We start from the raw sequence: 26,724 nt of genomic DNA, 5'->3' as shown, positions 1-26,724 counted from the left end.
TTCTGTGCTGTGCTCTGATGGATATAGTTCAGCCAATAGAAGCCAAAATGACTGTCTGTTTCTGGCATTCGTTATAATACTATATAGCCTATATTTAATAGGTATATTTATAATATGTATTTATCATTTTGGCCTATGCCAAAGAAGTGGTAAAAGTGAAGGGAAAGACTGCGTAATAATGAAACAAGGAAGTGTGCATTTAAATATCAGAAGTAGCAGAAACAGAGCAGCAGAAGATATGTTGAGTTGGAGTTATGACAATGACCCTGAAGAATGGGTAGACATGAGGTCGCCTGCAGAGAGAGAAGGAGCAGAGGAAAGAAATGTGATCTTTTATGAAGGTCCAGAAAATATAAGGCCCAGTACTGGTCCAGATAGCACCCAAAATCAGAGAGATACAGAGTCACTGCAAAGTAAGTAATGCAATGAACAGTATTTAAGCTATATTTTCAGTTCATTTTTTCATATTTAAACTATACTACTTTTCTCAGCATGGTACAGCAAGAGGTCATTCATTGCAGTATACCACCAGCTGCCACTGAGTAAGAAGTGGTAAAAGTGAAGGGAAAGACAGCGTAATAATGAAACAAGGAAGTGTGCGTTTAAATATTAGAAGTAGCAGAGACAGAGCAGCAGAAGACATGTCGAGTTGGATTTATGACAACGATCCTGAAGAATGGGTAGAGATGAGGTCTCCTGCAGAGAGAGAAGGAGCAGAGGAAAGATATGTGATCATTTATGAAGGTGCAGAAAATAAAAGGCTCAGTACTGGTCCAAACAGCACCCAAAATCAGAGAGATACAGAGCCACTGCAAAGTAAGGCACAGTATTTAAACTATATTTTCAGTTTTGGTTTTTTTTCATATTTAACTGTACTATTTTTCTCAGCATGTTACAGCAAGAGGTCATTCATTGTGGTCTCACTGTCTTTGAGTGTTTTATTGGCCGGCATCACAACTCTCGGATTTTTAAGTATGGAGATTACAATTTATTACCTAAAATTGTTTGCTTGCTTGTTGTTATTAATTCTATGACTGCTGCAATGTTGTCTATACACCAAAAAGCTATTGAATATGTCTCATTGAACCAGGCCTCAAGCTGCAGCTAGAGAACGTGAAATTTGTACAAAAACATGAAGAGTTGAACAGAGAGAGACTTGAACTTGGTAATTGTATATTCACTGTGTAAATATAAATTGAAGCAATTTATACTACTTATACTGTAGTTTTTATGTTTCATCTTCTGTTATAAAATTAGGTTAGTTATTTAACAGCCTATTGCCTCTGTTTGTTCTGTCTGCAATTATCTGAGATAAAATTGTGTATTTCTTTAAAATGCACCATAAATATAGGAGTCATTTAAATTATATTAATGTTAGAACTGCTTACAGGTAATTTCTGTAAAGATGGATGCAGATCGTGCAATCAGAGTTTTTATTATGTTTCGAGTGAATTAAAGACTTGGGAGGCGAGTCGACAGGACTGCAGAGACAGAGGCGCATATCTGATTATCATCGACAGCAAAGAGGAGCAGGTGATACCACAAACTAAACTAGTATTAAGTGTTTTCCATAGCTTACAAATGAATAAATTTTTACATTATATATATATGTGTGTGTGTATATGTATATTTATTTTTTTCCCCATTTTTGGTGGCTTCCACCAAAAAGGTTACAACCTTTAATATATGTGAAATGTACTCTCTCAAAATATGTTTATCTGTTGTGTGGATTCTGTTTTATTATCAGGAATTTGTCAGTTCTTTGAATCAGTACTACTGGATCGGTCTGAGTAGCAAGGAAGGTTTTTGGAAAAGGGTGGATGGCTCCATTTTAACCAATAAACCAGAGTAAGTTTAACTTCTGAAAATATATATACAAATGAAAAAGAAATTAAAGTGAGACTAATCCTGTTCATATTTTTTAGGTGGGTAAACTGGGACTATTCATTAGGACTTGAGACCAAAAACTGCATTTTAACCTATTTATACAGGTCCACTCATTATTGGGAAAATTATGATTGTAAAAAATATTCAAAATGGATATGTGAAAAAAATCTAAACGTCTTAATAAACTAAATAATAAATATATGTATTTGCTCACCATAGACCTAAATATAAAGATAAGAAAAGAAACTGAAAAACATAATAAAACTTTGCTCTGAATACATACAATAAATTGAAACATAGTTGACTCTTGCACTCTTGCCAAAAATAAATGCATATCCACGTTCCTAGTTCCTGTTGCTTTCTTCCATAATAAATGTTATTTATTCATTTAATATAAATAAAATACATATTAATAAGACAAAGTGTTTTTTTGTTTTTTTGTTGTTTTTTTTTTTGTTTCCACCCCAATGTAATAGGTGGCGCCAACATCTTCACTGTGTTTTGGAAACACCGTTGTATTTAGCTATCACTCAAAGAAGAACACAGGCTAACATAAACAGCTCAGACACTTTTTCTGCTGTTCTTTTCTTTAGTTTCACTAGATCGGGGAAAATGCGTCTTAAAAAGCACACTGCTGTCGTTGCGTTTCACTCTCAGCTGTCCGCCATTTTGGAGAAGTTGATGGTTTTAGCTGTGGAGGAGATAAAGGAGCTGGTGTTTGATTTCTGCGAAGAGATTAGCCAAGAGAAAACTCAAAACAAGGATCTATACGAAAGGACGAGAGAGGAGCGAGGGGAGAGCGTCTATCAGCACTCTTCTGACTCCTTCTATATAGAGACACAGGATGGTAAGAAAGTGCAATAGTAACATTAAGTCCTTTTAATGTGGAAATAGCAAAAAAGAGGAGGCCCTACACAATGGGCTAATAGAAAAAACTAATTAATCTGTGCACCATATACCATATGAAGTTTGATGAAGTCGACTACAGAAATGATAGAAAAGGGGAAACATGCTACAAGCTTATTATCTTACATCTATTGTTATAACGTAATTAGATGTTGGGTACTGTTACCAACATTTAACAAACAGTATTTAAAGTTAGATAACTGCGTAAAGGTTATATTTGTTTGCTTAAATTAAAGTCTCAAATGATGACTAGAGTGCAATGTCCATTACTTTTTTCAAAAATAACACAAATAAAATACATCAACTAACATTTGTTTATCGTCATATTTCATTTCAGAACATAGTGAACCTCAAGACCAGGTGAGCCCAACAAGCAGTAGAGAAGATGCAAAGGAGAAACCATTTCCAAACGCATTTTCCAGCTATGACAAGGTAATTTAAAAAATTTGCAATTAAATTAGTTGAAGTCTCACTCATAGACTGTCTATATATCTATATATTCTATACAGTCCATGGTATCAAATATTTCTCACTTTATTATTGTATTTTATGTCACAGGAAAACATGTCAACCAACTGCAAGTTTGAACAGGTTGCTACCATTTCCAAAAATCCTTCTACCTTTGAACAGGAGGAAGAGAGTAGTCATGAGGAGGCCAGGCAGGCAAACTATGAGCCACCACAGGACAGCAAAAAACATCTTATTGATTATAACTCACCAGACGAGTCCCAGTGTACAACATATGATGAAGATATTTCCGCAAATCAAGACCACAGTCGTGATGTTGATTTTCATATCAAACAAGAGGAAGAAACTCCAGGCTTTGAGACAGGTAGGCATATAGATCATTATAATTCCAATGTCGAGCAAGGGATCAATTTCGATAGTTTTGACACAAGATCCGAAGACACACTGCCGTCTACTTTGGACAACGCTGGACCTATGCTGGACATCCCTCCTTTTTCTTTATCAGATCAGCAAATGAACGCATATATTTTTAATCCAGAAAGACAATACGCAGGCCATTCTGAGCTGAGTTTGCCTCCAAGTAAACTGGTTAAAAAGTATGAGTGCGATTTTTGCAACAAGAAGTTCTGTTATCCCAGCGACCTGAAGCATCATCGACTTTGGCACACGCGTGAGAGGAAGCATGTTTGTCAAATCTGCGGAAAAGCTTTTATTACGAGGTCCCATCTGCGCCGCCATGAGCTCATGCATTTAGATGTACAGCCAAGTGTGTGTCAAATATGTGGCTACAGAACTTCACGAATGGTCTACCTGAAGGAACACATGAAAACACACAACAAGAAACACAATAAAATGTAATCCAAGTTGTATTTGTCTAAAAGTAGTACAATTGAAATTTATACATTTCATCATCTACTTTGCCTTACAATAAAAGTAAAAAAAAAAAAAGTGTTTCAACATTTTTCTGTTTCATGAATTTGTTTATCAAAATCTATGGCTTTTTTCCTCATGTTACTACAGCAAATCTTCCTAATATGAATTGATTTGCATGGTGTTTCTCTATTTAGCCACCCCATACCCACTTCAAGACTATTTTATAGCCCTCTTTTAACCTATTAGTAATAAGCAACAATTTGGAAATAAATATGGACAGAATTTGGAGTTATACTTTGTTGTTTTTTCATTCTGCAAGTGTTAGCGTAGCTGTGCATTTTCATAGTATTGGCTAAAATTGCAAATCAGTTTAAACCCTGAGGAGGATATGCTGTGGCCCCTAATAGAAGCATTTTGCACTTTAATGAATTTTCATGCATTTTGTGTAGAACTGATATTTGACATTTCTGAATTAGGAAATTGCACAAGATTTCAAATGCAGACAGGTCTGATGGTAACAGAAGCTCAGCCTACTGCTCAGGTAAGCACTAATAATGTAAGTATGTTTTTCTTATATGTTGATAAGTTGAGTCTAATTTTTTGACTTGTTGAATTTGTTTCGTAGGATTTCCTTTTGGTCAATCAAGCCTCTTACAACCCACCCTATAATGTGGCCTTTGCTTCTATGGACATACCAAGGCCGGCCCACACACTCCCCCATGTCCATAAAAACTGGAACAAACCAAGCAATGGAAACACTTGGACTTTACATCAAACCAACAAAGTGTTTAAGTGTGAGTACTGTCACAAGACATATCGTTTTCCAAGTCTCTTGAAAGCACACTATATGAAACACACACAGGAGAAGCAACTAGCCTGTCGATATTGTGGCAAGCTTTTTAAATGGGAATACAGTTTGCGCCGACATGAGAGGTCATATTGTGGTAAATACTAGAAAGGTTACTTCACGTGACTATTATAAGATAAGGGTTTTTTATCTTTATTGTCTTATCTGAAAATACTCAAGCATGCATGTCATTACCATGTATGAATAGCTATGTAACACTCATAAAAGGTCATAAAAATGTAAGAATTACCATGTGCTCTGATAAACTTCAGGAATGACATTGTGACCACATGTCTTAGCCCCATACGCCACATCCAAACAATTCTAAGCACTGCACTATGAAAAGCAAATCCACATTAAAAAAAAAAAAATTCAGAGCCTAGATTACTATTTTTGATTATTAGATTATACATCACTCAGAGCTGTGGGGAATTTGTTTTATGCAGCTCTATGCTCAAATACAAAGATTGAATCTCAATATGAAGGTATGACCAAAATAGCACATTGTCACAAGGATCAGATCACAAATCGATCTTCATCATCATGCCTGTGTGCTCTCACTATTGTGTTATGCTTAAATTGTATTTCTGGAGGGCAAGATATTAACTCTCTGTACAGTATATCCTTGACACTAAAAGAAAGGTCAGTGGTCACAATGTTAATCCTGATCTATCTATAGTCACAGTCCACATTTAGAGTTTGTTTCCATTTCATTTTTATAATTTGTATGTCTATATTCTATAATTTTATAAATTCAAAACCAGAAAATGTTACTGCAAAATAAATGTACAAAATATGATTTTTTTTCTTGTTATTCTTTCATGTAATACTGTAAGGTAGCCTACCAAAAGGGCTCTGATAAAATAAGAGTTTTCAAAGGAGAAGCTTTTTAACATGCACACAAAACAAAAGTATGACAAATTAAAAGGAAGACATTTTAGCTATATTATAGAAACCAGTGGCAGAGTTTGCCTTTTACTGAAAACAAGACATTATGTAAAGAAGGCTGTGTGCTTCTGTTGATAAATTTAGAGCCCGACTGATATATCGGTTGGCCGATATGGGCACCCGATATGATCTGATATGGGCCGATATTGTTATACCTCGTAGACTCTCTACATCATGTTCATTTAATCCAATTTACAGACAGATAAATGTCCTAATATATGGCTCTGCATCAATATTTATCTACAGAGTCATTTGTCTGTGTGTGTGTCTGTACTGTCCCTGAACACACCCCCAGGGTCACTTCACTCACTGCACTTGTTTACACCCGCAGACACCGATTCAAACACTGAGATTATATGCTTTTTACAGACAATCGGTTTGACTCAGGGTTAAAAGAACATGTATTATTGCAGACTTGTGACGTGAGGAGGAGCCTGTGTGAGCGGTAAGTGTTGGAAATATTTTGACTTTGAATCTAGTTTTGGTTGTTTGTTATTAGTTAGCGATTAGCTGCTGTAGCTCCCGCACATAACACACTGTTTTCTCTTCAATTCGCCTGTAGCAAAGTGACTATATTGGCCGTATCTATGTTACTGGACCTGCACTGATATGGAAATGAGCTGTGAATAGGACCGTGAATGATGACATTTATGCATATAATTAATTACCGCGGCGCGCAGCATTTACATCTAAAGGCTAATAGCGGTAGTTTCTTTACTAGCGATGGGTCGGTCGCGAGCGAAACGGCTCTTTGAACGTCTCTTTCTCAACTCCCATTTTATCGGTATCATATCGGCCACAACAAAATCCATATCGGTTGGGCCCTAATAATCACTACATATAATTTTGTTATAATATTATAATACTATGATCAAAATGTTTACTTATATAGTAAATTATTGAATTTTCTTCAGGATAATAAAGTATGTATCTAATCTAGCCATCTAATCTAATTTTCAATTAGAGCTCAGCAGACTCCTAAAATACTCAAAACAATGTTTATAGGGCTTGACTGAACTCTAGTTTTCAAGAGTATATCTGAAAAATAATATGGAATTTTCTAATGGGAATATAAATCTATTTAGATTGATTTAGATTGATTAGAGTCTCCGTAATGTCTAATGGGAGTTTTACAAATAAATATCCAATAGGATTCTGAAGGGGATATCATGGGATTTTTTTGTATTGTATCTCTATAGGATTCTAATAGGATCTGTGAAATCTAAGAGGACTTTTTGACTAGCGCTGCACTCACAAACATTTTGTGAAATGTAATCATATATGTATGTATATGGTTGTAATCTGTCTAGCACATAGTCCAGTTAGTATTTTTAAATTGGGAAGAAAAAAAAACGTGGAAGTCTTTTCTTAAACATTTTTAAATATTTTCAGACTACTAAATCTCAGTATTAACATTTATTTGTTTAGAGCTAAAGTGAATATTATCAACCTAAACAAATTGTTTTAAGTATTACACAGCCCTATTACCTATTGTTAACAACTGTTTCCGAAAGCGTCTTCCCAGACGTCCTGCCCACCTGTAGCACACACATTAGCCCCACCTACGGTCCAAAAAAGGGAAAGAAATACACGCGACGACGCGGCGCATCTCGTTTACGTTTGTATTCAGTCGTCAAATGCGGAGAAGTGTTCATATGATAATTTGGTGAGTAGCCCATAAAGTACATACTGCTTTATTTATGTTATGTATAATTTGTGAAGTTGAGGTATTTTTGTTTCTTTTTCAGCCTTGGTTTAGAGATTATGCACACATCATGTAACGTTAACGTTGTTTAAGAAATTGTCCTAATGTAACGGCATGACAGTTACTACGAAGTACGTAAAATGAGCCATATATAAAAACTTTCTTGAAGAGTTCGTGCATGGTGAGCTTCAAATCAAAAAGCTTTTTAGGATACAATTTCTCTCACGAATGTGCTTCAACCGCTCTTTTCATGCAAAAATCTAAACAAGATGTGTGCAAATAAATAAATAGCACCTGCATAATTGCACTTGGCTTCGTGTCCATGTTGTGCCATGTGCCGATATAGATTAGGAATAATCTGGATTACAGTAACGTTAACTGCTGCACCGCCTGTCGTCCATGAGGGACTTTACACTGTCAACTCATCTTGTAATTATGACCCTATGAGCCTACTTTTACATAATGGTCATTCAGTATCCAACTTATCTATACATGTGCAGACTATTAGCTATGTGGACTCTTATTTGTACTTGCCTGTAGACTTTCTACCATACCGATTTCTTTATGGATCATTGTCGATATTTCTGAAGGGTGATTTTTCTATTAGCCAAAGAAACATATAAATATAGTGTACACACACCCCAATTTGCCAAGACTCTGAAGGCCACATTTCCAGATAACACAGGCCAAAGTAACAGGATTTATCAACCAGAGTATGAGCCTAACTACTTGTGGGCCTATATGGTGGCTATTTGGAATACTTGAAACTGTTGCCAGCATTGGCCAAGTATAGTTACATTTATTTATTTTAAATATGTTCAATACTTCATTTATTTTGTTGTTGTTGTTGAGTAGTCTTTCTTTTGTTAATTGTTGTCTATTGCTATTATACACTTATAAATAGCCCTGAAAATAGTCCTGAAAGTTCAGTATTAGCCATGTTTTAGATTAGTTTTTGTTTTGGTGCTATTGACCTTTCTTCAACTTTATCTAATTTGAGTTTAGTTCTAGTCAGATATGCAAAGTTGTGAGAATCACTATTTATAAAGTATATTTATGTATGCTTCCTTCTTCTAAACAGTTTAAACTTGGACAAGATGAAGCTGTTGCTTTGCTTTGGTTAAAATCTGATCATTACAAAAATTTGGAGCAGACCAGGACACCATGATGGGGTTTGATGGAGGTACAAGACCGCGGTACTGGTTCACCCTGGTCTCTGGGGTGGTGGAGTGCCTGTGTTTTGCTGGAGTACTTTTTGGATGGGCCTCTTTGGTGTTTGTGCTCAAAGAAGATGGATACTTTGGTCAGTACTGTGAAGGAAGTCCCAACAGCACTTCAGTGGCTCCAGGTAAAACTCCCTAAGATCTTAAAATATACAACTGACAATTTACACTTTGCAATAATCAGATGGTACAATTTTGGTGATTGTTCGGCCTTGTTCTCTATAGCATTGTTTTGCAAAACTGAACTAATGGTTATGAAATAATGTCAATGTTGTTGTTATTTTGTTTTGTTTTTTTCAGTAAGAGTATCCTGGTTTCTCCAGCACTTCTATAATATAATAGTATTTCTTTTAGAGGTCATTGTCCATTATTGACTATGTTTATAATTTGTGTAATTTTTTTCAGACTGTAGTCGTCAGGATGAGCAATTCTCCCTGGTGTTTACCATTGGATCTTTCCTCAATAACTTCATGACCTTCACAAATGGATATATATTTGACCGTTTTGGCACAACAGTAACCAGACTTCTGGGAATGTGAGTGTGAGCTTCTTTTATTTGCTAAGTTAAAAGTAATTTTTGAAAGTTCTAGAAATACATTTGAGAAAGATCAGACTGGGGCTGAGATTACACATCAACACCATCTTACTTTTTGCATGATCTAATGTAACCCCCCTCACCTCAAAAAAAAGAAAAAGAAAAAAGACCCTATTTGACCCTGCATGAGCAGTTACTGAAACTAGAATCATGCAAAGTCTTAATACATATTGTAGATGATTTTAACCATGGCAGGCTACATTCAGGCCAAATTTAATTACTGTTTACAAAAAAATGCAAAACTGAAAAATAACTAGAAAGTAAAATATAACTAAAATATATTTTGGTAAAATGGTAAATGGGTACATTTTTAGATAGCACTTTTTCACCTTCAAGGCACTCAAAGCACTTTACAACAAGGAACCACTCACCCATTCACACACACACTAGCTCTACCAAGTGAGCTACTGCCAACCAACCTCGAAGAAGATAATGCAGTGGATTGAGTTTTATTCAGCAGCATGTATTTCTTCTTGATCCTCAAAGTGCTTGACTCATTCTAAGAAAAGCTGATTTGTAACATTTATACATTGATAGTTTCTTATTTAGTCAGGTGTGAACATAGATAACCAGATATAAAGATATCATTGTGACACTGGTAAAAGGTGTGACCCCAGAGGTTAGCGGGCCAGGTTTGTATTAACCAATTCAACTTCACCCACATTTTATCTCTTCTAAATCTGGGAAATGCTTTCTACTCCATTCAGTACATTTTAAAAGACATTTTGTAGTCTTTGGATGGATGAATACCATCTTTTTTATTCAATAATGCACCTGTGTGATGAAACACACATGTTTGAATCTATATAAAGTCCAAAAAGAGGGCGCTAATTTAATATTAAATATGTCATCAGTTATTTCAACAAATGATTAGTTATAATTAATCTGATAAATCAATGCAGTCTACTTTAAACTAGGTCCTTTGCTTTGCTACAGATTTTTGTACACAACTGGCACCCTGCTTGTAGCATTCTCTAGTCCTGGTAAGTGTATTACTGTGGTTTCTGTAACTTTTTTTACATGCAATTTCTTTCATTTTAATTTGCAAATCATGCTTAAATTCAAGTGCTCAAGATGTAAACTGCTTATTGTTATAACTCATAAATAAAATTATATCCTCTTTTCAAACAGCACTTTCTGAGATGCTTTTTCCAGCCATGTCTTGCATTGGTGTGGGAGGGATTCTACTGCTCATAACAAACATGCAGGTGAATTTAGAAAGGCCATTCAACAACTTAGAAAAATATGGACTAGGGGTGGGCCATGTGACAATGTAAAATCCAACCTGGTTATTGCCAAATTTGGAGTGATCATTATATCTTGATTCATTTTTTATATTTAAAGGTGCAAGTTATGAGCTAATCAGTGGAACATTCCAGGTAAAACAATAACAAAAGGTTTCAGATCCTTCACTAAAAAAGTACATAGTGCATCTTTATTGCAAATCCATGCTGGAACACATAAGCCTCATTTCCACTGGCAGGATCCGCTTGGAGCTGCCTTGGTGCGGGCCAGTTAGGAGGGATCATCCCCACCCGGGGAGCATTTCCATTACAATGGGCCTAGGCCACTTTGGGTGTTACACAGGTCTAGCAAGACACACCCAATTGCATGACATAGGCCTGTGCCATCACAATTGTTATTTTTTGGAATGGGTGTAAGGCAGAGTTTTTACTATACAGCCCACCCCTCTATAAAAGTGCAGATCTCATAGCAACAAGAACTATGTACCTAGTCCTTGCAGTTATATTTTGTACAAAATTGTTTTGTTCTTGTGAATACATTAATATGTTCAGGCCATTTTAGTGTGGATTTAAGACGTTCTTATAACTATAATTCTAATTTACTGTGCTTGTAGGTGGGTAACCTGTTTGTGGGTCATCGCTCCACTGTTATCACTTTGTACAATGGTGCATTCGACTCCTCATCTGCAGTTTTTCTTATTTTTAAGGTAACATAATTTTAACATTACACTGATCCGACATTATCACCAGCTCTATATAGTATACAGTGCAGTTCTAGATACTGTTTAGTGCAGACAGAAAAGCATTAGTACATATAGTACATATGCCTGTAATCACTTACTTAACCTGTTATTGTGATATCTTCCTATTTCTTATTTTATTTTATCTTAATGATATCTGTCTATTTGAAGGCCATCATTGCAAATATGTAGTTTGTATTTAATTATTTGTATGTATTGTATATATTTATATTTATTTTTCTTTTTTTCCCCAGATTTTATATGAACAAGGAGTCTCCCTACGCACCTCCTTTGTAGCTTTGTCTCTATGCAGCATCCTTCACCTCACAAGAACCTTTTTACTGATGCCCAGATCTTACATTCCCTACCCTCTACCAGAGCTGTATACCTATGGGTGAGTTGAGTCTTTTACTATTTCAAATTCATTATGAGCTGTTTATTCAAACAACAATGACATCAGGAAGGACATCTTGCATAAAATGTGTACGAAACCAAATATACAAGTCACTGCAAGCTACAGTACACCTAGAAAAACATGAAGGAAAGAATAACACTTTGAATACTTATTTGCAAATTGATTCTCTTAAATATTACTTACACATAAATTAATAAAATTGGTAATGTACATCATACTTAAGCTCATTAAACATTGTCTGCTCACTTAAAGGTCATTTTTAAATTGAAAACCAAAGTGTGTCACTACCCTCATCTTTACTGCATTGCATTCTTTTCAGAAACTTATCTTGTGGAAAGGCAAATTCTTACAATGTTGAAAATTTTGAGAAGGTTACAGAAGACGCATCTAAAAAGGAATGTGAAGCAGACAACATGTCTCCACAAAAAGGTTACTTATGTTTTATTTGATCCCAGCCCTTTAAATGTGCAGTAAGTTTCAACAAAATATCACTCTTTCTACTTTTGATATTTCTTTTTCGGATTTATTTATTTCAGGTCAGAATTTCCAAAGTTGTGTTTTATCTTGGGTTTTCTTCTGGCACGTGCTGTGGTTATCCACCATGCAGCTCAGAAACTACTTCTTCATTGGAACACTTAATCCCATGATAAGTCGACTGGCCAACAATGATCCGGATTTAAGTAACTGATAAAAATCCCCTTGTCTTCCCTTAATAAGTCATGTAACTGGTGACATTGTCTTTATTGGTTTGTTTTTTGCAGTTAGTAAATACACCAATGCGTTTGCCATAACACAGCTCTGTGGGGTGCTGTGTGCTCCCTGGAACGGGCTCATCATGGACAGACATAAGGGGAAGCCTCTAGCTCCTGGTAAAACAGTGCACCCTATGTATTTGTAGATTTTATTTGTCCCCATTGGTACACTATTTAGACTCATCTTTCAACCAGTGCCTTTGGGCCAAATTTAGTAAGAGCACAGGACAACCGTCGTGCAAACCCAACTTCAGATATTAGCTACACATCTATGGTCAGGAGAACCTAGCTGTATGACAAGTCAACTATCCTTGTTTTGGGTTATGTAAAATAATGAAATAACCATTGCATGTTAAATGCAATGTCTTACAATACATACTGTGACCTTTTTGGGGCAGACTGCCAGAAATTATTGCCTTTTAATGTAGCCCATCTTCACTAAACAACTTACAAAAAAAGAATATTAGTCCAGAACAAAGGAGCTCAAGATCTGCACTGTGGCTGCAGATTGCCCCTGACAGGTTGTCTCAGTGGCACTGAAGGATGGATGAAAAGCAGAGGACAAATTTACAAAAATTAAATCATACAAATGGATGAAGAAAAAATCCAGTGTCTTACTCAAAGACACATTGACAGTCTGATCTAGTTAGCCTGCCAAATCTTCAGTTATAGGACAACTTACCATCTGAGCCACTTTATAATACACTTTTATGTAAAATATAGAATTTCCTGGCTAAACATAAATTAAGAGCCAAGTATACAATGTAGGAAAGTAGGAATCACCTGTGTGGTGAATTTGCTTTTAACTCCAGTTGTGTTGTTCCAGGTGAGACTGAGCAGGAGGCGGACCTACGCTCCTCTGTGCTCTCCCTCTTTCTCACGGCTCTTCAGTGTTTATGCTTCTCGGTGTGTGCCTCTGTGCCCATCCTCCCGCTACAGTACCTCACCTTCGCTTTGCAAGTTCTCAACCGCTCTTTCCTGTTTGGGGGAAACGCCGCCTTTATCAGTGTAGCGTAAGTCACCTGCATTACCAGGTGCATAAAATTCACTTGGACTGTATCAGTTAGAAGTGGGGGGGTGTACTGCAGTACTGCAGTTGTGGAGCTATGCAAAACAATGAAACATTTTCTAAAAAAAATGATTTAGTAGGCCTACCCTTGACCACTAAAAATTTTTTTAATTGGTAATTGCTAGAACGCCATGAATTAACTATACCAACAAAGTTATTTTATTCGTAGACAATACATTTATTCTACTCATTCTAGAAGCTCTTTAAGAAACACCACCTATAGGTTGCTAAGATCAATTAATTAGATGTAAATCACTTCATAATATATTTTTGTCAAGTTTGAGCAATCAAGTTTGTGCAATGTAAAAATGTGAAGACAGGTCAAGGTGAAGACGTGGACACCATTTTGAGTTTATTATGCATTTATTTTAAGCTCCCATTTTTTTTACATTGTTTATAACTGTGAATATGTAAAGTCTAATTTCATGGGTTCATACGGTGAATGTAAAAAGGTCTCAAGCTAAAGCTAAATGCCTGAGCTCAACAGTGACCACCCACTCCCTGATTCGGTAAAAAAAATAAATAAAAATCTTTCATTTTTCCAATAGATTTTCTGAAAAATGAGCTGTAGTGATTAATGACCACAAATCTGTTTCTGAAATGTTATGAACCGGATTCACCTCTGTGATGCCTGTAAACTTTATTTTTTTTATCTATCTTTTTGTCATGAGCTTTTATGCTGGTGGTGGTATATTAACTGGAACTGTGCAAATAACACTAATGTAAACAAAAATGGCAAACGGAAATGTTTACTGTACATTTTTTATTGCATGATTGTGATATAAGAAACAGTTGAAGAGAAACTTCAGTTTGCTGTGTTTTACAGGAACATTTAATGTGCCTGACAGGCCCAAAACCTGGATCTGTCACACATAAAAATTGTTAAGAACAGGACATGTGCAGTACAAGAACACAGGAATCTCACATGACACAGTATGCTAATACACATAAAACAGTAATGTAAATGGTAGCTTAATTATTTTTTCTATGTAGTGGTTTGCATGATTATAAGCATGGTTCATATCAACACTAACAACTTAAATTTTTCTTCCCAGATTTCCAGCTTGCCACTTTGGGAAGCTGTACGGACTGGTGATGTCATTGTCTGCGATCGTGTCCTTACTGCAGTATCCATGCTTTGCTTTGGTCAAAGGGGTTTTAGGTGGAGATCCACTTTATGTGAGTAACTGGACAGTAATAAATAATACACATTTTTAGAGATGCAATCATTAATCTAATACAGTAATTTTATATATTCCAGGTCAACATTGCTCTGACCATCCTCATTCTACTGGCTTTCATTCACCCCATCAACATCTACATTCAGTGCAGAAAGTCAGCACAAAAGAAGACAGACCAAGTTGAAGTTTATCAAGGCACAATTTTAGCAGAGACTACATTTTAAATTACTATATTACAAAATTTTATTTTTATTTTTTGAAGTGAACTTATATTTTATATTGAAATACATTGCTCCTGATGATGCAATTTGAACATGAGAAAATGTTGCACTCTTAAGTTTTCTGATTTGTGGATTTATAAAAAGGGGTAAAAATAAAGCAAAGACAGTGTTGATAACAGTATTATATTAATGTAACATGACTAACATGAAATATCAAATCCAATTTTGTACTATGAGTGTGTAATACAAATTGGCCACCAATCAGCTTTTAAATGTCTGATTTGTTATACATTCATTCGGATAAACATTATGGTTAACTTCTAATAACATCAAAAACAAGTATAAAATAACTACAACATAAAGTGAAATAAGTGAGTAGTAAAAAGATACCCAGTTAAGGTTATGTACACAAATCTACAGAGAAAGGCAAGTATAAACACCATTAATACAGTTTAAGTTTAGTTTTGTGTATGTTGTTGTGGTGTAAGAACAAAATGGCATCCAAATTCTCTGGGGGGATGTTGGACCTTTTACCTTTTGATGTTCCCGTTCCTTCTTGTAAATATCCCTGTGTCGCGTTCCCGGCTACTGCTGGAGCTGCCAGATAGGCCTGTGCCACCGCGGCCAGTTGGGGAAGCTGCATTGTTTTGCTTCTCCACCACTGCAGAGGCTCCACACCTGGCGATACCCCATTATCCGACCGGAAAACATTAATTTCCAAATCCACAGACTCCTCCACAGACTTCTGCTTGCTCCTGTTTCCCGTGCTGTACAAGTCACCGAGTAAAAACTCCATCCCCGACAGCCCATCTTCAGGTGGAGGCTCCACCCATTCACTATCATTGGGGTCGATATCGCTCCCATCAGAGTCGTCAATGTCACGGAAGTTGATTGGCTGACAGTCCTTGAGTCGCTTGCTCCTCCGCCTGGACTCCTCAGGTGTTGAGGGGGAGGGACTTCTCTTGTACTGTTGGGGTGGTTTCTTTAAACGGGTTTTATTGTGGCCCTCATTTGAAATCCTCACTGCCTCGTTTTTGAGCCACTGAAATGTGTCACTCTGCTCCTGAAAAATAGACAGGACAATAACATGAGTAATAATGTTATCATACAATATTATATAATTCGACGAGTTTCCAAATATAATGCAAGCAATACTGTAACTTTCTGAAGGTGGAACGTCACTTGCATGATTCCATAAAGGTCTTCTTGTTTTACCCAACTCATTCCAATAGTTATAACAATTAAGAGGTGTGCCAAAATGTATATATAGTGTGATACATCATTTTTTGATTCAGTATTGATAGATGCAATTTGCTTTGAAAATCTCAGTAAATTTCATAAAACTAAATCGTGGCAGCACTACAATTTGATTATTTAGAGAGTTAAGTGTGACACACGTTTGTAGCAAAATACGAAAATGCTTTTCAAAAACAAATCAGTTTAACAACAAGGACATAAGGAAGCCAACATCTGTATTAACTGTCTAGATTTTTTAAAAGAAAAATGTCACACAGCAGGACACTGCAGAGCTTTTTGTTGTTGTTAAAATGCCAAAAAATGAAACAACTTTCTAAAACTGTAATTTATGGAATATGTATTTGTGCACTGTTGAGTTGGAGGAGTTGAATTTCAGAGAAAGAAAAACATTATTTAGAAAGACATTTTGAGAGAAAATGTCAAAAATGGGCATTGTGTCAAGTACCTAAATATATTTATGTAATGCAGGTGGCATGTTTAGTGTTAAATTAACTGTATTTTATAGATAAAATGTGTTAGTTAAAAAAATGTTATATAGTGATTTATCATTTTTACATCATATACAATATATCAACTGTTGCATGTACTGCCACAGTGATTATATTGTAATTGTGAGGGACCCTGTGATTCCCAGCTCTAATGACCAATGCATAAATTATTTACGTAGACAAAAGTTTCAGTAATCTAAAACTGCATACACTAACCTTTTCAGACATGAATCCAAGTCCATGAAACTGGGGGTCGAGGGCACAGGCTACGTTCAGGACCCTGTTGACAGTTGGCGTGTCATACCAGTGGCTCAGGTTGTACCTCATCATTGTCTTGGCTTCTTTTAGGATGGGCGAGTCTCCCGGACGAGTCACAAGATGGCGGGTGAGAAGGCCCGTGAGAATGGGTTTGATCAGGGACAAGCGGGGGAACTCTTCTTTGGCTAAAGTCTGACACGCCACATCCAGAGGTTTTAGGACGAGACACAAATCCTCAACAACTTTCCATTCTGTGCGTAGATACTGGCTGTTTGCTACTGAATTGGCAGATGATTCAGAACTCGTGTCTTCTCTAAGCTTATTTAAAATATCCCGCAGTAGGGCTTTATGTTTTAGTAGTGTGTTTAGCAGTAGATAGACCTTATTCCATGTTGGTCGGCTATGGACCCATATTTTCACTTCCACTTGCTCTTCATTGGTCATTCCTTGCAACAGATGGTCAGCAAAGGTTTCACTGTTGGCTCCAGTTTGAATTGGCTCCATAAAAAGTCCAGCCAGAATATTCTGAAATTTGCTCAAGACTTTGGAAATAGCATTCATTGAAATTAATTCATCAATACAGCTTTGCACCGCTGTGAAAAAGCATGGGACAGAGGGCAGACATTCAATAGTTTGGTTTTCCATACTGTTTTCTTGTTCCACTGGTGAAGTTGAATCATCTCTTTCCAAAAATGTTGTTGAATTTGGATGTGTGTTACTCCCACCTCCTTCTCCCAAATTATCACTCATCATTGGGACTGCTCGAATATCGTTCCACCCTTCTCCTCCCAACACGGTCATATTAGCATGGGATATGCCCCAATCTTCTGCCATGGCTCTAACTTGGGACTCCACTGCCTTTAGATTCAATCCAGATTTGGAAAGTTTTTGAGATGCCAAGGCACGATTGTGACTGTTGAAGTTTGCATCTATGTAATGGACCCAGAGAGAAAGGTACATCTCTGTGTTGCCCTGCCACGTATGAAACCAAACATCCACACTGAAGTTGACCAAATGCGGGACGTCTTTTTTGCGCCTGTTTCGTTCAGCCTCTAATGGAGCCGTGTGATCCGTAGTGTCTGCCTTGATTCGGAGCATCTGAGCTATATTTGTTTTTCCTTTGGCATGCAAGTCTTTGAGCAAGTAGTCCAGCTTTGTTTTTGAGGGCAGATCCAGTTTGTGGGGAAGAAGAGTGTTGATTAAATGTTGAAAACCTTTTCCTCGTACTAAAGAAGGAGGCTGGAGATCCATAATGAGGAAATACAGAATGTTGTCCGTTAAATTGACTGATGATGCTGGTGTAGGTGGGAGGACAGCACGCTGAACTGTTAACAACAAAAGCACACAAAGAAAGTTTTTTTTCCAGGCAGCTTTAAACAATACAATATATAGTTTTAATAGATTTAATTAAGTTCAATATCATACTGTAGAATGTCCCAGGCAAAGCAATAATATCCTAATTGGAAGGTTAAATAAGACAACTGGAGCTCACAAAACTGTTTTAATTCCAATATTATTACAGGGTGCGGGGTTGGTTCTCCACAGATCTAACCTGTAACGTTGGAAAGTTTAATGCCATACTGTGGACAATTCTTAAAATGAAAGCAAATAAAGCAAAATACATGTCCCTGAAGACAAGCAGTCACTCCATCATATAACTTACAGAGAACTTTAAATTCACGACTTTTGTAGCGGTCCTACACCTAAAATAATGCCCACTCAGAGGTGAGGGTTTGGCAAATGAGGATTCATCGGATATAGCCCAAACTCAAAAAGTAGGCCTATAGGCGACCAGCATACCTTGCACGTCACTTCGTAAATCAACATATATGCTACGGCTCAACGTTCGCCATTATGTGTCTCCGACAGGAAGGACTACAACAATGCAAATTCCAACTTGGTAAATCGAAAATATTGGACAACAGCCAAAAACATTTGGGGTAGTGTTGAATTGCGGCTAAATCTGAACCCGTGATTAGCATTCTGAAATAGATGAAACAAGTGCGTGTCACATACCCTGTTGCAATTTGCAAAAAAGATTTTCCAACATGCACGCGTGCGCAAACTCGATTATGTGAAACAAAAAACTTGTGCACAGACAAAAAAAAAAAAAAACCTTTATGTTGTCGATTGTTCGTAAACAGTATTAGAAATGTTGTTAACGTAGGCATTGTGTGAGTTTGTAAAACTGTGTTTATGGCCTTTTAGTAGACCAATTTGTAAAATATCATTATACCTTGCGCGTTACTCGCGCGGTTCTTCCCCCGAGTTGAATCCGAATGAACCGAGTTCTTCGAAGTGGCGGCGGCGGGATTCTTTACAATACATCTAACTATGTCCGGGAACATTGGCGGCGGAGAGGAGTGAACATTCACGTCGTGTTTTCGCCTCAGATGTTCTATAAGATTCGATGTGCTGCTGCAAGTGTACTTCATTGATTGGTTACAAATGACACACAGTGCACGCGTCTTGTCAAGTTGCCCGTCGTCGTTCACTAAAAACCCGAAATATTTCCAAACTTTTGACCTGTGACGCTGCGGAGAGAGCAGCAGTTCAATCGGCTCATCCTTTGGCTCAATCTTCGCCATGTGTTTACGACACAGAGGACCACACAACAATGAAAACTCAAAAAAAGTTTTAAAAGACGGACAACGTGTCAAAAAATAGGCCGTGCGGCAATTTGACCCAATCCAACAACTACATAAACCTCGTGAAGTGTGTTTAGTATGTATAGCTCTTGCTCCTGCCGACACTCTGCACCGAAGAATTTACAACGTGCACAAGCGTCACCAACGCGCCCCCCTTCCCTCGGACAAGAGGACCTATGTATTGCGCAACGCACTGCGCATATAGCCTCCTATATAATAACAAAGGCAAAGAAACATGATCGTACCTGTACTTGGCCGCAAACTGCTAGTACTGGTGCTCTCTCGTGGTTTGATGTGATGTTTGACCATCATGTGACTTTTTATTTCATAAACTCCCCCGTTTCCACAGGCAACGAGATCTCCACAGAGTTTGCATATGGCGGTCGTCCTGTCCAATGGGCGCCCAGTGTGGTCAGGCTCAAACCCAAAGAAGTACCATAAGCTACCATCACCAGATGTTGGTGGGTGGGGATGATCTGGGTTGCCCACTAGTCTTTCTGTACCAGGCAAAAAGTGGTACTTGTTTTCATAAGGATGGGGGAAGTACCCCAAGGAGGATGATGGTACTGCAGGGGAACTATGGTCAATACTTCCACCTGTATTGATGCTTGTCACTTCACTGATTATTGGCATTGGACTCTGAGACTGGCTGTGATCAGACCAAAGAGAGGAGTTGCTTGGTTCTGGGAGTGCAGAGAACTGGATGTCCTGTAGAGGCCGCAAGAATGACTCCTTGTCTCCAACTTGACACTTCATATTCTCACCAGTGTGTTCAAGACCCAGCACAGAGGCATAATCTCTACCAACCCAGACTTTGAGCTCATCCCCTTCTGAGATTGGCTGGGACACTTTATAATAGATTTTACGGAAAAACTGGAAGACTGTCAGATTTTGGTCATCCTCACAGCTGGTGAATGTCACAAACCTGAAAAAGTCAAGTAAGTAAACATCAAGTAATTAAGCAAACAAAATGTTGTAAAGGTCATACCCACCTCATCCAGTTGGATTTGTTTGGGTCTGAACCATCAACAAAAATGAAAGAAGTTTCATCCCTGATCTAAGAATGGAAACAAAAGAAATTACAGATTACAATTGATTTTTGTAAATGATTACCGATGTGTGATTGGATTAGAGGTGGGAGATATGGCCAAAAATAATATCACAAGTCTATCTTACTATTTAGATTAAAAAAAAAAAAAGATTTCCCCTTTAAGAGATGATAAAATATGCATATGTGAGTTCACAAATTGTGAATCTGCGACTCACTCATGCATGATGGAAGTTGGCCAGCAGGAGGAGTGGGTGAGGAAACGTAGACAGAATCATTAAATAATAAGAAATCGGCAGCTGATTATCAGAGGGCCAAGTCACAATTAAACTTAATATTGTATTTCTGCCTTGTACCTACCCCTTTATTGGATATTGTATACTTACAGCCCATGCATATGTGAGATTGTCTGGAAGATGTCCTTTGCTTATTTCACCCATGTAAGGTCCAAACATTGTTCCAATTTGCAGTTGACATCTGGCATACACCTTCATGTCTCTGGTGTAGCTCTCAGATGAAGGACTGGACAGGTGTGCTCTTGAGTATTCCGAGAGGCATAGGCAGGAGGGCAGGGACAGTGCGGCTCGGGACGGGCCACCGTGGATCCAGGGATCTCCAGGTGGAAGCACAGCATCTGGCACATAGTTCTGGTTTGTATCAGCTTGGGCACTTAAAGATTGAAGCTCATGGATCAGCTCCTCGTGGCTTTGTTCAAGACCTAAAAACACACACAAAGAATTATTAATTATAAAGCCCTTTACACAATAATATTCTTACAACTCAAGCATTTTACAGTATTACAAACTTGTGTTACTGTTTCTTTCGTAATAGCTCTTTTATAAATTAACAGCTATCTTTGTGCATGTAATTCTGACTATCTACTATTGATCCCTTATTGATTCAACTCTAGTCTGCACCCACTCCATGCATGCTGGCAGAGGCAGCTGTGCATGCATGCAAAATTGAGCATAGGCTTTATGTGTGTATATATATATGTATATATATATATATAAAATTTGAAACACATTGTTCGTAATAAATTAAGATCTTGTTAACAAAAGCTTATCAATTTAATGGGCTGAAATATCTTAAACCTTTTAATCCAAATACCTTGAGTTTCCGGTCCAATTCCCAGCGAGGCAGAGAACGGTGTATTAGCTACTTCTGCACGATGGCGCCGTTTCAGATGACTTCTCAGGTTAGTTGTGTTCCCTCCTTTTGCAAGCACAATCTTGCGGCATAAACGACAAATGACTTCGTCTGATCTGAGGGGAAATCCATTTTCGTCTGCTCTGAAGCCAAAGTACATCCACACGACGGATTTGCTTCTAGGTTTTCCAATTAGGTCCATCTTTCTCTGTTTTTGTCGCAAAACCCAATGCTAGGGCTATGCAGAACATGCACGGACAGCTGCAAACTCACTCTATTGAGAGCAGACTAGCTCTCTACGGTCTGGAAAAACGAATGCTTCTGGCGTTCAATTATCGTTTAATCCTCGGTATACCCCGTTTAGATGAATTTCATCTACGTTATTGATTGTTAGATTGATTTTGCAACGTATTTCTATGGAGCCATCGTCGTCATTACACTGCGACCTAGAGGGTTGCCAGGTTTTAAATTGAAATGTAAAACGTTGATGCAGAATTGTTAATGGTATAATAAAGTATGGTTTATGCAAAAGTATTTGCATATTATTATTACTGCACGTTTATTACAAGTTGTAGTCTAGCTGTCAAAGAAAGCTAAATACACGTGAGTAAATTTTGTGATTCTCATACAGGTTCGGGCTGCGCGGGCCCCTCCTTTAAGGGGGCGTGGCACTGCTGTTAGGATTATTATCTAATTATGATATCGGTAATTGTACGCCCCCCAGCGTAATGTCACTGAAAAGTTATCAATTGTAAAGGCGTGTGGTCTTGACAGCTATTTTTGGTTGCCAGTATTGTAGTTAATAGCTTCATGGTCTTAACCCATTGTGGTGTTTTATTGAGATATGTTGTATTATCTGGCAACCTGAAAAACCTAGCTATTCATGCGGTTCATTCTGATCTTGCAGGTCGATATGAACCCCAAATCGCCCAGCTCACTGCACTTTGGCCATCAAGAGTGAACACAACAGTGCATATTTCAGGTGGGAATTGTTAAAATTGCTTTTTGTAAATCGTTTTAAACTGTCTTTAGTTATCTGGACTTTGCATAAGTAATGTGGACTCAGATTTGGACACACACAAAACATGTAGGTTCACATGTCTGTATGTCTATTTTATTTTCAGCAATATATTCATAGTTTGCCTAATTTCAATAATATTTTGATTTTGGTTTGATTTATTTATATTAATGTCCAGGTAATTTTTGGGGTCCTCCGACTTTCCGTAGAATATTATGTGGATGTTGTTGCTATGGCGACAGAACTCTAAAGTTTGTTAGCTTGTATGCTACATTTTGATCGAGAAAAGTTACTTATTTTGACCTTGAAACGCTGTTTATGAAACATAATAGATGGCATCACGCCTCGTCCCCGATTTCCCCGCCGTTTTGGTCGCTTTGGAGCATATTAAAGAGCTTGATAAGGAGCTAAAAGACGAAGGGGTCGCGTTTTGTCCGGAGGCTAGCGTTCACTTGGCCGAGATCACCTGCGCTATCACGGGCTTAGAGGCGGAGAGACGGGCGGCTCACGAACATTTGGAGGTGGCAACGATAGAAAACAGCAAGCTCCGGCATGAGATGAACAACACCAGAGAGCACATGAGCGCGGTGATTATGACGGATGTAAATGCAGCCAGAGCGTCCAATACAGAGGAGATAGAGCAACTGCGGAAAGACCTCCACGCTGTGTCACAGATACAAGAAACAATTGTGAAGAAACACGAATTGGTTGTGTCTGAAAATGAATCACTGTCTATGGAGCGAGAGAAAATTAAAGCGAAACATCAAGAGGTCATTGCTGCTTTGAACAACGAAAGAACGCAAAAGTACGCATTGCAATCACAACTGGATCAGACAAGGGAAACTATTGAGAGTCTCAAAGCAACCATAGCTTCATGTGAACACAATACTTTAGCATTACAGCATGATTTGGCTTTAGAGAAAGAGGCTTTTATTAAATGCAGAGATGATCTGTCTAAGGAGTCTGAGGAGAATGAGGAGAGGATTAACCACCAGAAGCAGGAGATATTAAAGAGCAGTAGAGAGCTAGAGATGCTCAGTGAAAATAAGAGAGATGGCAGTGATAGCCTGGATGATCTAACAATTCAAACCATACAATTGGAGAGCAGCATACAACGATTAAAGGCATGCAAGAGTGAATGTGAGAGAAATGTTGAAGTAGAAAAGGAAAAATGTAAAGTACTTACCACCCAAAAGGAAGCACTTGAAAAGCAACTGAATGAGATAATCAATGCATTTAATAAAGCAATAAAAGCTCTAAGGGAAGAGATTGCTACTATTGAAGAAAGAATGGTGGGTGCAAGAGCTACTAGGGCTCGTATACAAGATGCATTAGCTAAAGTATATGAGGTATTCAAAGTTCATGATGAGGAGGAGAAAGAAGTGAGGACTGAGTATGAATATGTATCACAACTACTGGAGAAATCAAGGATGCAGTTGGAAGAACGCATTGCCTCCATAGTTAAACATATGAAGGAGATAAATGAGATGAAAAGACAAACTGAAGGACTCAAAGAGAATGATGTGATAAACAAGAGAGTCTTTGAGAGGGACCAAGAGGAGCTTTGTGACAATATAGACATACAGAAACAACGTACAAAAGATTTGGAAGATGAGAAAAGGCAGCTGCAGAAGAATTTAAAGGAGCAAAAGAACACACAGGAAGAATATGTTAAGAAAATTACTGCAGATATCAAATTGACTTGGAAAAGAGTGAAGGAGCTGCAAATAGAAGAGGCTACACTTAAGCAAAAACAACCAATGAGCCCAGATGAAATGAAACAGTGCATTGAGAGGTCTAAGGCAGAATATGAACAAATACAGTCCCGTTGTCGAGAAGAAATGAAACAATCCATCAATGAAATTGAAATTGTAATGAAAAATTGTAAGGAAAAGCAAAAAGAAGTAGAGGAGAAGGAGACAAATTTAGAAGAGGTGGAAGCCACATGGAGAGATGCGGCTTCCAGGTTTGAGCGGTTAAAAAGACAGGAAACTGAATTTACAAAGAAAAAGTGTGATTTGGAGCACTCTATTGACATGCTGAGGAATGAAACCATCAAAACACTCAAACCAATAGAGAAGAAGAAAGCTGAATTGGAGAGGATTCGGGTAGAACACATGAATCAACTTAGAGAACAGGCAACAGATATGAAATCCATGGAGATTCACATTTACAACAGTAGCGTCAACCTGGAGCAAGTCCAAATGGAGAACAGCCGTCTTCACCTACACATCCAACAAATGACAGAAGACCGGAACAAGGCTAAAGAAGATATGGAGAGATACAGAGAGGAGGCCGAGCAGCTTAAACGGGACACTAAGATATTGTTAAGGAGTCTGCAGGAAGCATGGAGAGATGAGATAGAGTTGACCCAGGAGAGGCACAGTGTGGATGCAGCACTGGAGGTGCCCATGGGTGCGCTGCAGAATCACCTGAGAACCAGAGGGAGACAGTTGGGCCACGTCCAGGCTCTGCTCCATGAACAGATGCTGGACTTCAGCAGGAGACTGGGAGACAAGATCACTGTGGAGCCCCAGTCTTAAATTAATTTAAATATTACAGATGAGAGAGGTCTAGTGTGTTTTGTGTGTGTGTCTGTGTGTTATTAAAGATTCAGTAAGTTGTTATGAATGTTACTTGCTTTATTAATGTTGAATATATGTGCATTTAATCAATCAGTTTATTTCAAAACAATGAGAAATTAAGACCGTTGCCATAGCAACAATTGCAGCTTAAAACAAAATGTATCTTTTCAGTGTGAAAATGCTGCATAATAAGAAGCTGAAACCCATGAATAGCTAGTAAGAGTTACTACTTACCTATTGTGAAACATTGCTAAAGTATTTTGCTTGCAGGCATTTTACAGTTTATTGGTAATGAACTGTGAATAGGGCTTTTTAAAATATGTACTCCTAAAAATGTTTAAATGCATTTCATCGTATTATTAATAATTTAATTTTAATTTAACAAATGTAACTAGGACTACTACAAATGACTGTTTTCACTATTTATTACTATATTATTATTATCTAATAGCAGTTGGCTTTAATTACTACTAGAAGTTGATTTAGACTTTAGCATTTTTAACTAACTTAATCAATACCACTGGCTTGTGTTATCAGGTGTTTTTTGATGTCAGATTTCTCTTGGGCATGTCAATTCAATTTTTTAAAGCTCAATATCACAACAGCAGTTGTCTCTTAATGCTGATCAAGATCACTGATTTAACCAACAGAAAGTTAGAAAATTTAACAAATAAAGGACACTACAGAACAAACAGAATAACTAACATTTATAGAACACAAGCAAATGGATAACTATCCCAAAAAATCTCCTTATCCTCTTTCTTGGCAAGGAAAATGAAAAAATAAACCGTGGCAACAAGAGAAATTTTGAGGAGACTCACAGTCAAGAAGAGATTCTCTCCCATGGGCAGAGAAGCAACAGATATGTCCAAGACTGTTCAAATCTGTAGGGTCTGGGCCTCCCAAGGCTAAGGGACAGAGCAGCACAGTGGCTAAGTGGCTTGCACTTCACACTTCACAGTTCTGGGTTAAATTACTGGGTTGCCCGTGTCTGTCTCTGCAGAGTTTTTATGTTCTACCCATGTCTGTGTGGGTTTCTTCTGGGCACTACAGTTTACCCCATCAACCCAAAACATGCACAATCGGTAATATCCTCTAGCTAAGATAATCCATCTGGTAACAAGATCATGGAGATGGGTCCCCAAGCATGGTACTGTACGCCCACTGCTCCAGAGGAGAAGCCCCAGCAGGATTGAAAG

At 37.7% G+C, this 26,724-nt stretch overlaps 6 protein-coding genes across 14 annotated transcripts in view; 5 read left to right on the top strand and 1 right to left on the bottom strand.

The window, feature by feature from the left end:
- Positions 1–283: 283 nt before the first annotated feature.
- LOC129410434 (asialoglycoprotein receptor 2-like) lies at positions 284–2,201 on the top strand. The gene is made up of 7 exons (XM_055158628.1): positions 284–413; positions 492–816; positions 889–972; positions 1,091–1,165; positions 1,391–1,533; positions 1,748–1,848; positions 1,926–2,201. The coding sequence occupies exons 2-7, from the start codon at positions 582–584 to the stop codon at positions 2,074–2,076; spliced, it is 789 nt and encodes a 262-aa protein (XP_055014603.1). The 5' UTR covers positions 284–413; positions 492–581; the 3' UTR covers positions 2,077–2,201.
- A 204-nt stretch (positions 2,202–2,405) lies between these two features.
- LOC110175174 (hypermethylated in cancer 2 protein-like) lies at positions 2,406–7,612 on the top strand. 3 transcript variants are annotated; one of them, XM_055157834.1, is made up of 7 exons: positions 2,406–2,734; positions 3,131–3,225; positions 3,352–3,625; positions 4,611–4,675; positions 4,760–4,928; positions 6,299–6,374; positions 7,444–7,612. In XM_055157834.1, the coding sequence occupies exons 1-7, from the start codon at positions 2,500–2,502 to the stop codon at positions 7,586–7,588; spliced, it is 1,059 nt and encodes a 352-aa protein (XP_055013809.1). In that variant the 5' UTR covers positions 2,406–2,499; the 3' UTR covers positions 7,589–7,612. The 3 variants fall into 3 exon arrangements, with proteins under 3 accessions (XP_055013809.1, XP_020796953.2, XP_055013808.1); XM_020941294.2 differs by having other exon boundaries at positions 6,343–7,500; XM_055157833.1 differs by lacking the exons at positions 4,611–4,675; positions 4,760–4,928; positions 6,299–6,374; positions 7,444–7,612 and having other exon boundaries at positions 3,352–4,592.
- Positions 6,589–15,338, top strand: slc43a3a (solute carrier family 43 member 3a). Of its 5 annotated transcripts, none has more exons than XM_055157829.1 (13): positions 6,589–7,595; positions 8,716–8,982; positions 9,263–9,392; positions 10,389–10,435; positions 10,584–10,660; positions 11,311–11,403; positions 11,691–11,830; positions 12,171–12,280; positions 12,388–12,531; positions 12,613–12,720; positions 13,430–13,509; positions 14,728–14,851; positions 14,934–15,338. In XM_055157829.1, exons 2-13 carry the CDS (start codon positions 8,799–8,801, stop codon positions 15,035–15,037), a joined length of 1,341 nt encoding a protein of 446 aa, XP_055013804.1. In that variant the 5' UTR covers positions 6,589–7,595; positions 8,716–8,798; the 3' UTR covers positions 15,038–15,338. The 5 variants fall into 5 exon arrangements, 4 of the variants coding, with proteins under 4 accessions (XP_055013804.1, XP_055013803.1, XP_055013801.1 ...); XM_055157826.1 differs by having other exon boundaries at positions 6,600–7,595; positions 13,430–13,616; XR_008632803.1 differs by lacking the exon at positions 14,934–15,338 and adding an exon at positions 14,499–14,605 and having other exon boundaries at positions 7,497–7,595; positions 13,430–13,616; positions 14,728–14,760.
- LOC110175158 (uncharacterized) lies at positions 14,421–22,348 on the bottom strand. The gene is made up of 6 exons (XM_020941277.2): positions 21,884–22,348; positions 21,160–21,491; positions 20,718–20,782; positions 19,971–20,650; positions 17,036–18,402; positions 14,421–16,137 (listed from the first exon to the last, which is right to left on the bottom strand). The coding sequence occupies exons 1-6, from the start codon at positions 22,122–22,124 to the stop codon at positions 15,517–15,519; spliced, it is 3,306 nt and encodes a 1,101-aa protein (XP_020796936.1). The 5' UTR covers positions 22,125–22,348; the 3' UTR covers positions 14,421–15,516.
- The window catches only part of LOC110175173 (nocturnin), a 20,543-nt gene continuing 12,717 nt past the window's right edge, over positions 18,899–26,724 (top strand). The window contains exons 1-2 of one of the 3 annotated variants that reach the window (XM_055157831.1): positions 18,960–18,977; positions 22,830–22,904. The gene's annotated coding sequence lies outside the window, so the exon portion shown is untranslated. Of the gene's footprint in view, positions 18,978–21,943; positions 21,972–22,829; positions 22,905–26,724 lie in introns of those variants that run through there. The other 2 variants (XM_020941292.2, XM_055157832.1) reach the window with 2 other exon arrangements.
- On the top strand, positions 23,240–25,483 carry ccdc175 (coiled-coil domain containing 175). Its single transcript, XM_055158445.1, has one exon. It carries the CDS (start codon positions 23,273–23,275, stop codon positions 25,481–25,483), a length of 2,211 nt encoding a protein of 736 aa, XP_055014420.1. The 5' UTR covers positions 23,240–23,272.

Source organism: Boleophthalmus pectinirostris, unplaced genomic scaffold (genome assembly GCF_026225935.1).
Source record: "Boleophthalmus pectinirostris isolate CB_2022bp ecotype Guang Dong unplaced genomic scaffold, ASM2622593v1 HiC_scaffold_22, whole genome shotgun sequence".
Taxonomy (NCBI): Eukaryota; Metazoa; Chordata; class Actinopteri; order Gobiiformes; family Gobiidae; genus Boleophthalmus; species Boleophthalmus pectinirostris.
The sequence above is the reverse complement of the archived record's forward strand: the minus strand, read 5'-3'. Positions and strand labels throughout refer to the sequence as shown.

Excerpts from the sequence above, each read along its gene's own strand:
- LOC129410434 (XM_055158628.1), top strand. The coding sequence starts at position 582 with ATGAAACAAGGAAGTGTGCGTTTAAATATTAGAAGTAGCAGAGACAGA. Across the intron at positions 973-1,090 it reads CACAACTCTCGGATTTTTAA|GCCTCAAGCTGCAGCTAGAG; the intron begins GTATGGAGATTA and ends TCATTGAACCAG. Across the intron at positions 1,166-1,390 it reads CAGAGAGAGACTTGAACTTG|GTAATTTCTGTAAAGATGGA; the intron begins GTAATTGTATAT and ends AACTGCTTACAG.
- LOC110175174 (XM_055157833.1), top strand. The coding sequence starts at position 2,500 with ATGCGTCTTAAAAAGCACACTGCTGTCGTTGCGTTTCACTCTCAGCTG. Across the intron at positions 2,735-3,130 it reads CTATATAGAGACACAGGATG|AACATAGTGAACCTCAAGAC; the intron begins GTAAGAAAGTGC and ends ATTTCATTTCAG. Across the intron at positions 3,226-3,351 it reads CATTTTCCAGCTATGACAAG|GAAAACATGTCAACCAACTG; the intron begins GTAATTTAAAAA and ends TTTATGTCACAG.
- slc43a3a (XM_055157826.1), top strand. The coding sequence starts at position 8,799 with ATGATGGGGTTTGATGGAGGTACAAGACCGCGGTACTGGTTCACCCTG. Across the intron at positions 9,393-10,388 it reads GTAACCAGACTTCTGGGAAT|ATTTTTGTACACAACTGGCA; the intron begins GTGAGTGTGAGC and ends GCTTTGCTACAG. Across the intron at positions 13,617-14,727 it reads GCCGCCTTTATCAGTGTAGC|ATTTCCAGCTTGCCACTTTG; the intron begins GTAAGTCACCTG and ends TTTTCTTCCCAG.
- LOC110175158 (XM_020941277.2), bottom strand. The coding sequence starts at position 22,124 with ATGGACCTAATTGGAAAACCTAGAAGCAAATCCGTCGTGTGGATGTAC. Across the intron at positions 21,492-21,883 it reads AATTGGACCGGAAACTCAAG|GTCTTGAACAAAGCCACGAG; the intron begins GTATTTGGATTA and ends GTGTGTTTTTAG. Across the intron at positions 20,651-20,717 it reads AACAAATCCAACTGGATGAG|GTTTGTGACATTCACCAGCT; the intron begins GTGGGTATGACC and ends TGACTTTTTCAG.
- ccdc175 (XM_055158445.1), top strand. The coding sequence starts at position 23,273 with ATGGCATCACGCCTCGTCCCCGATTTCCCCGCCGTTTTGGTCGCTTTG.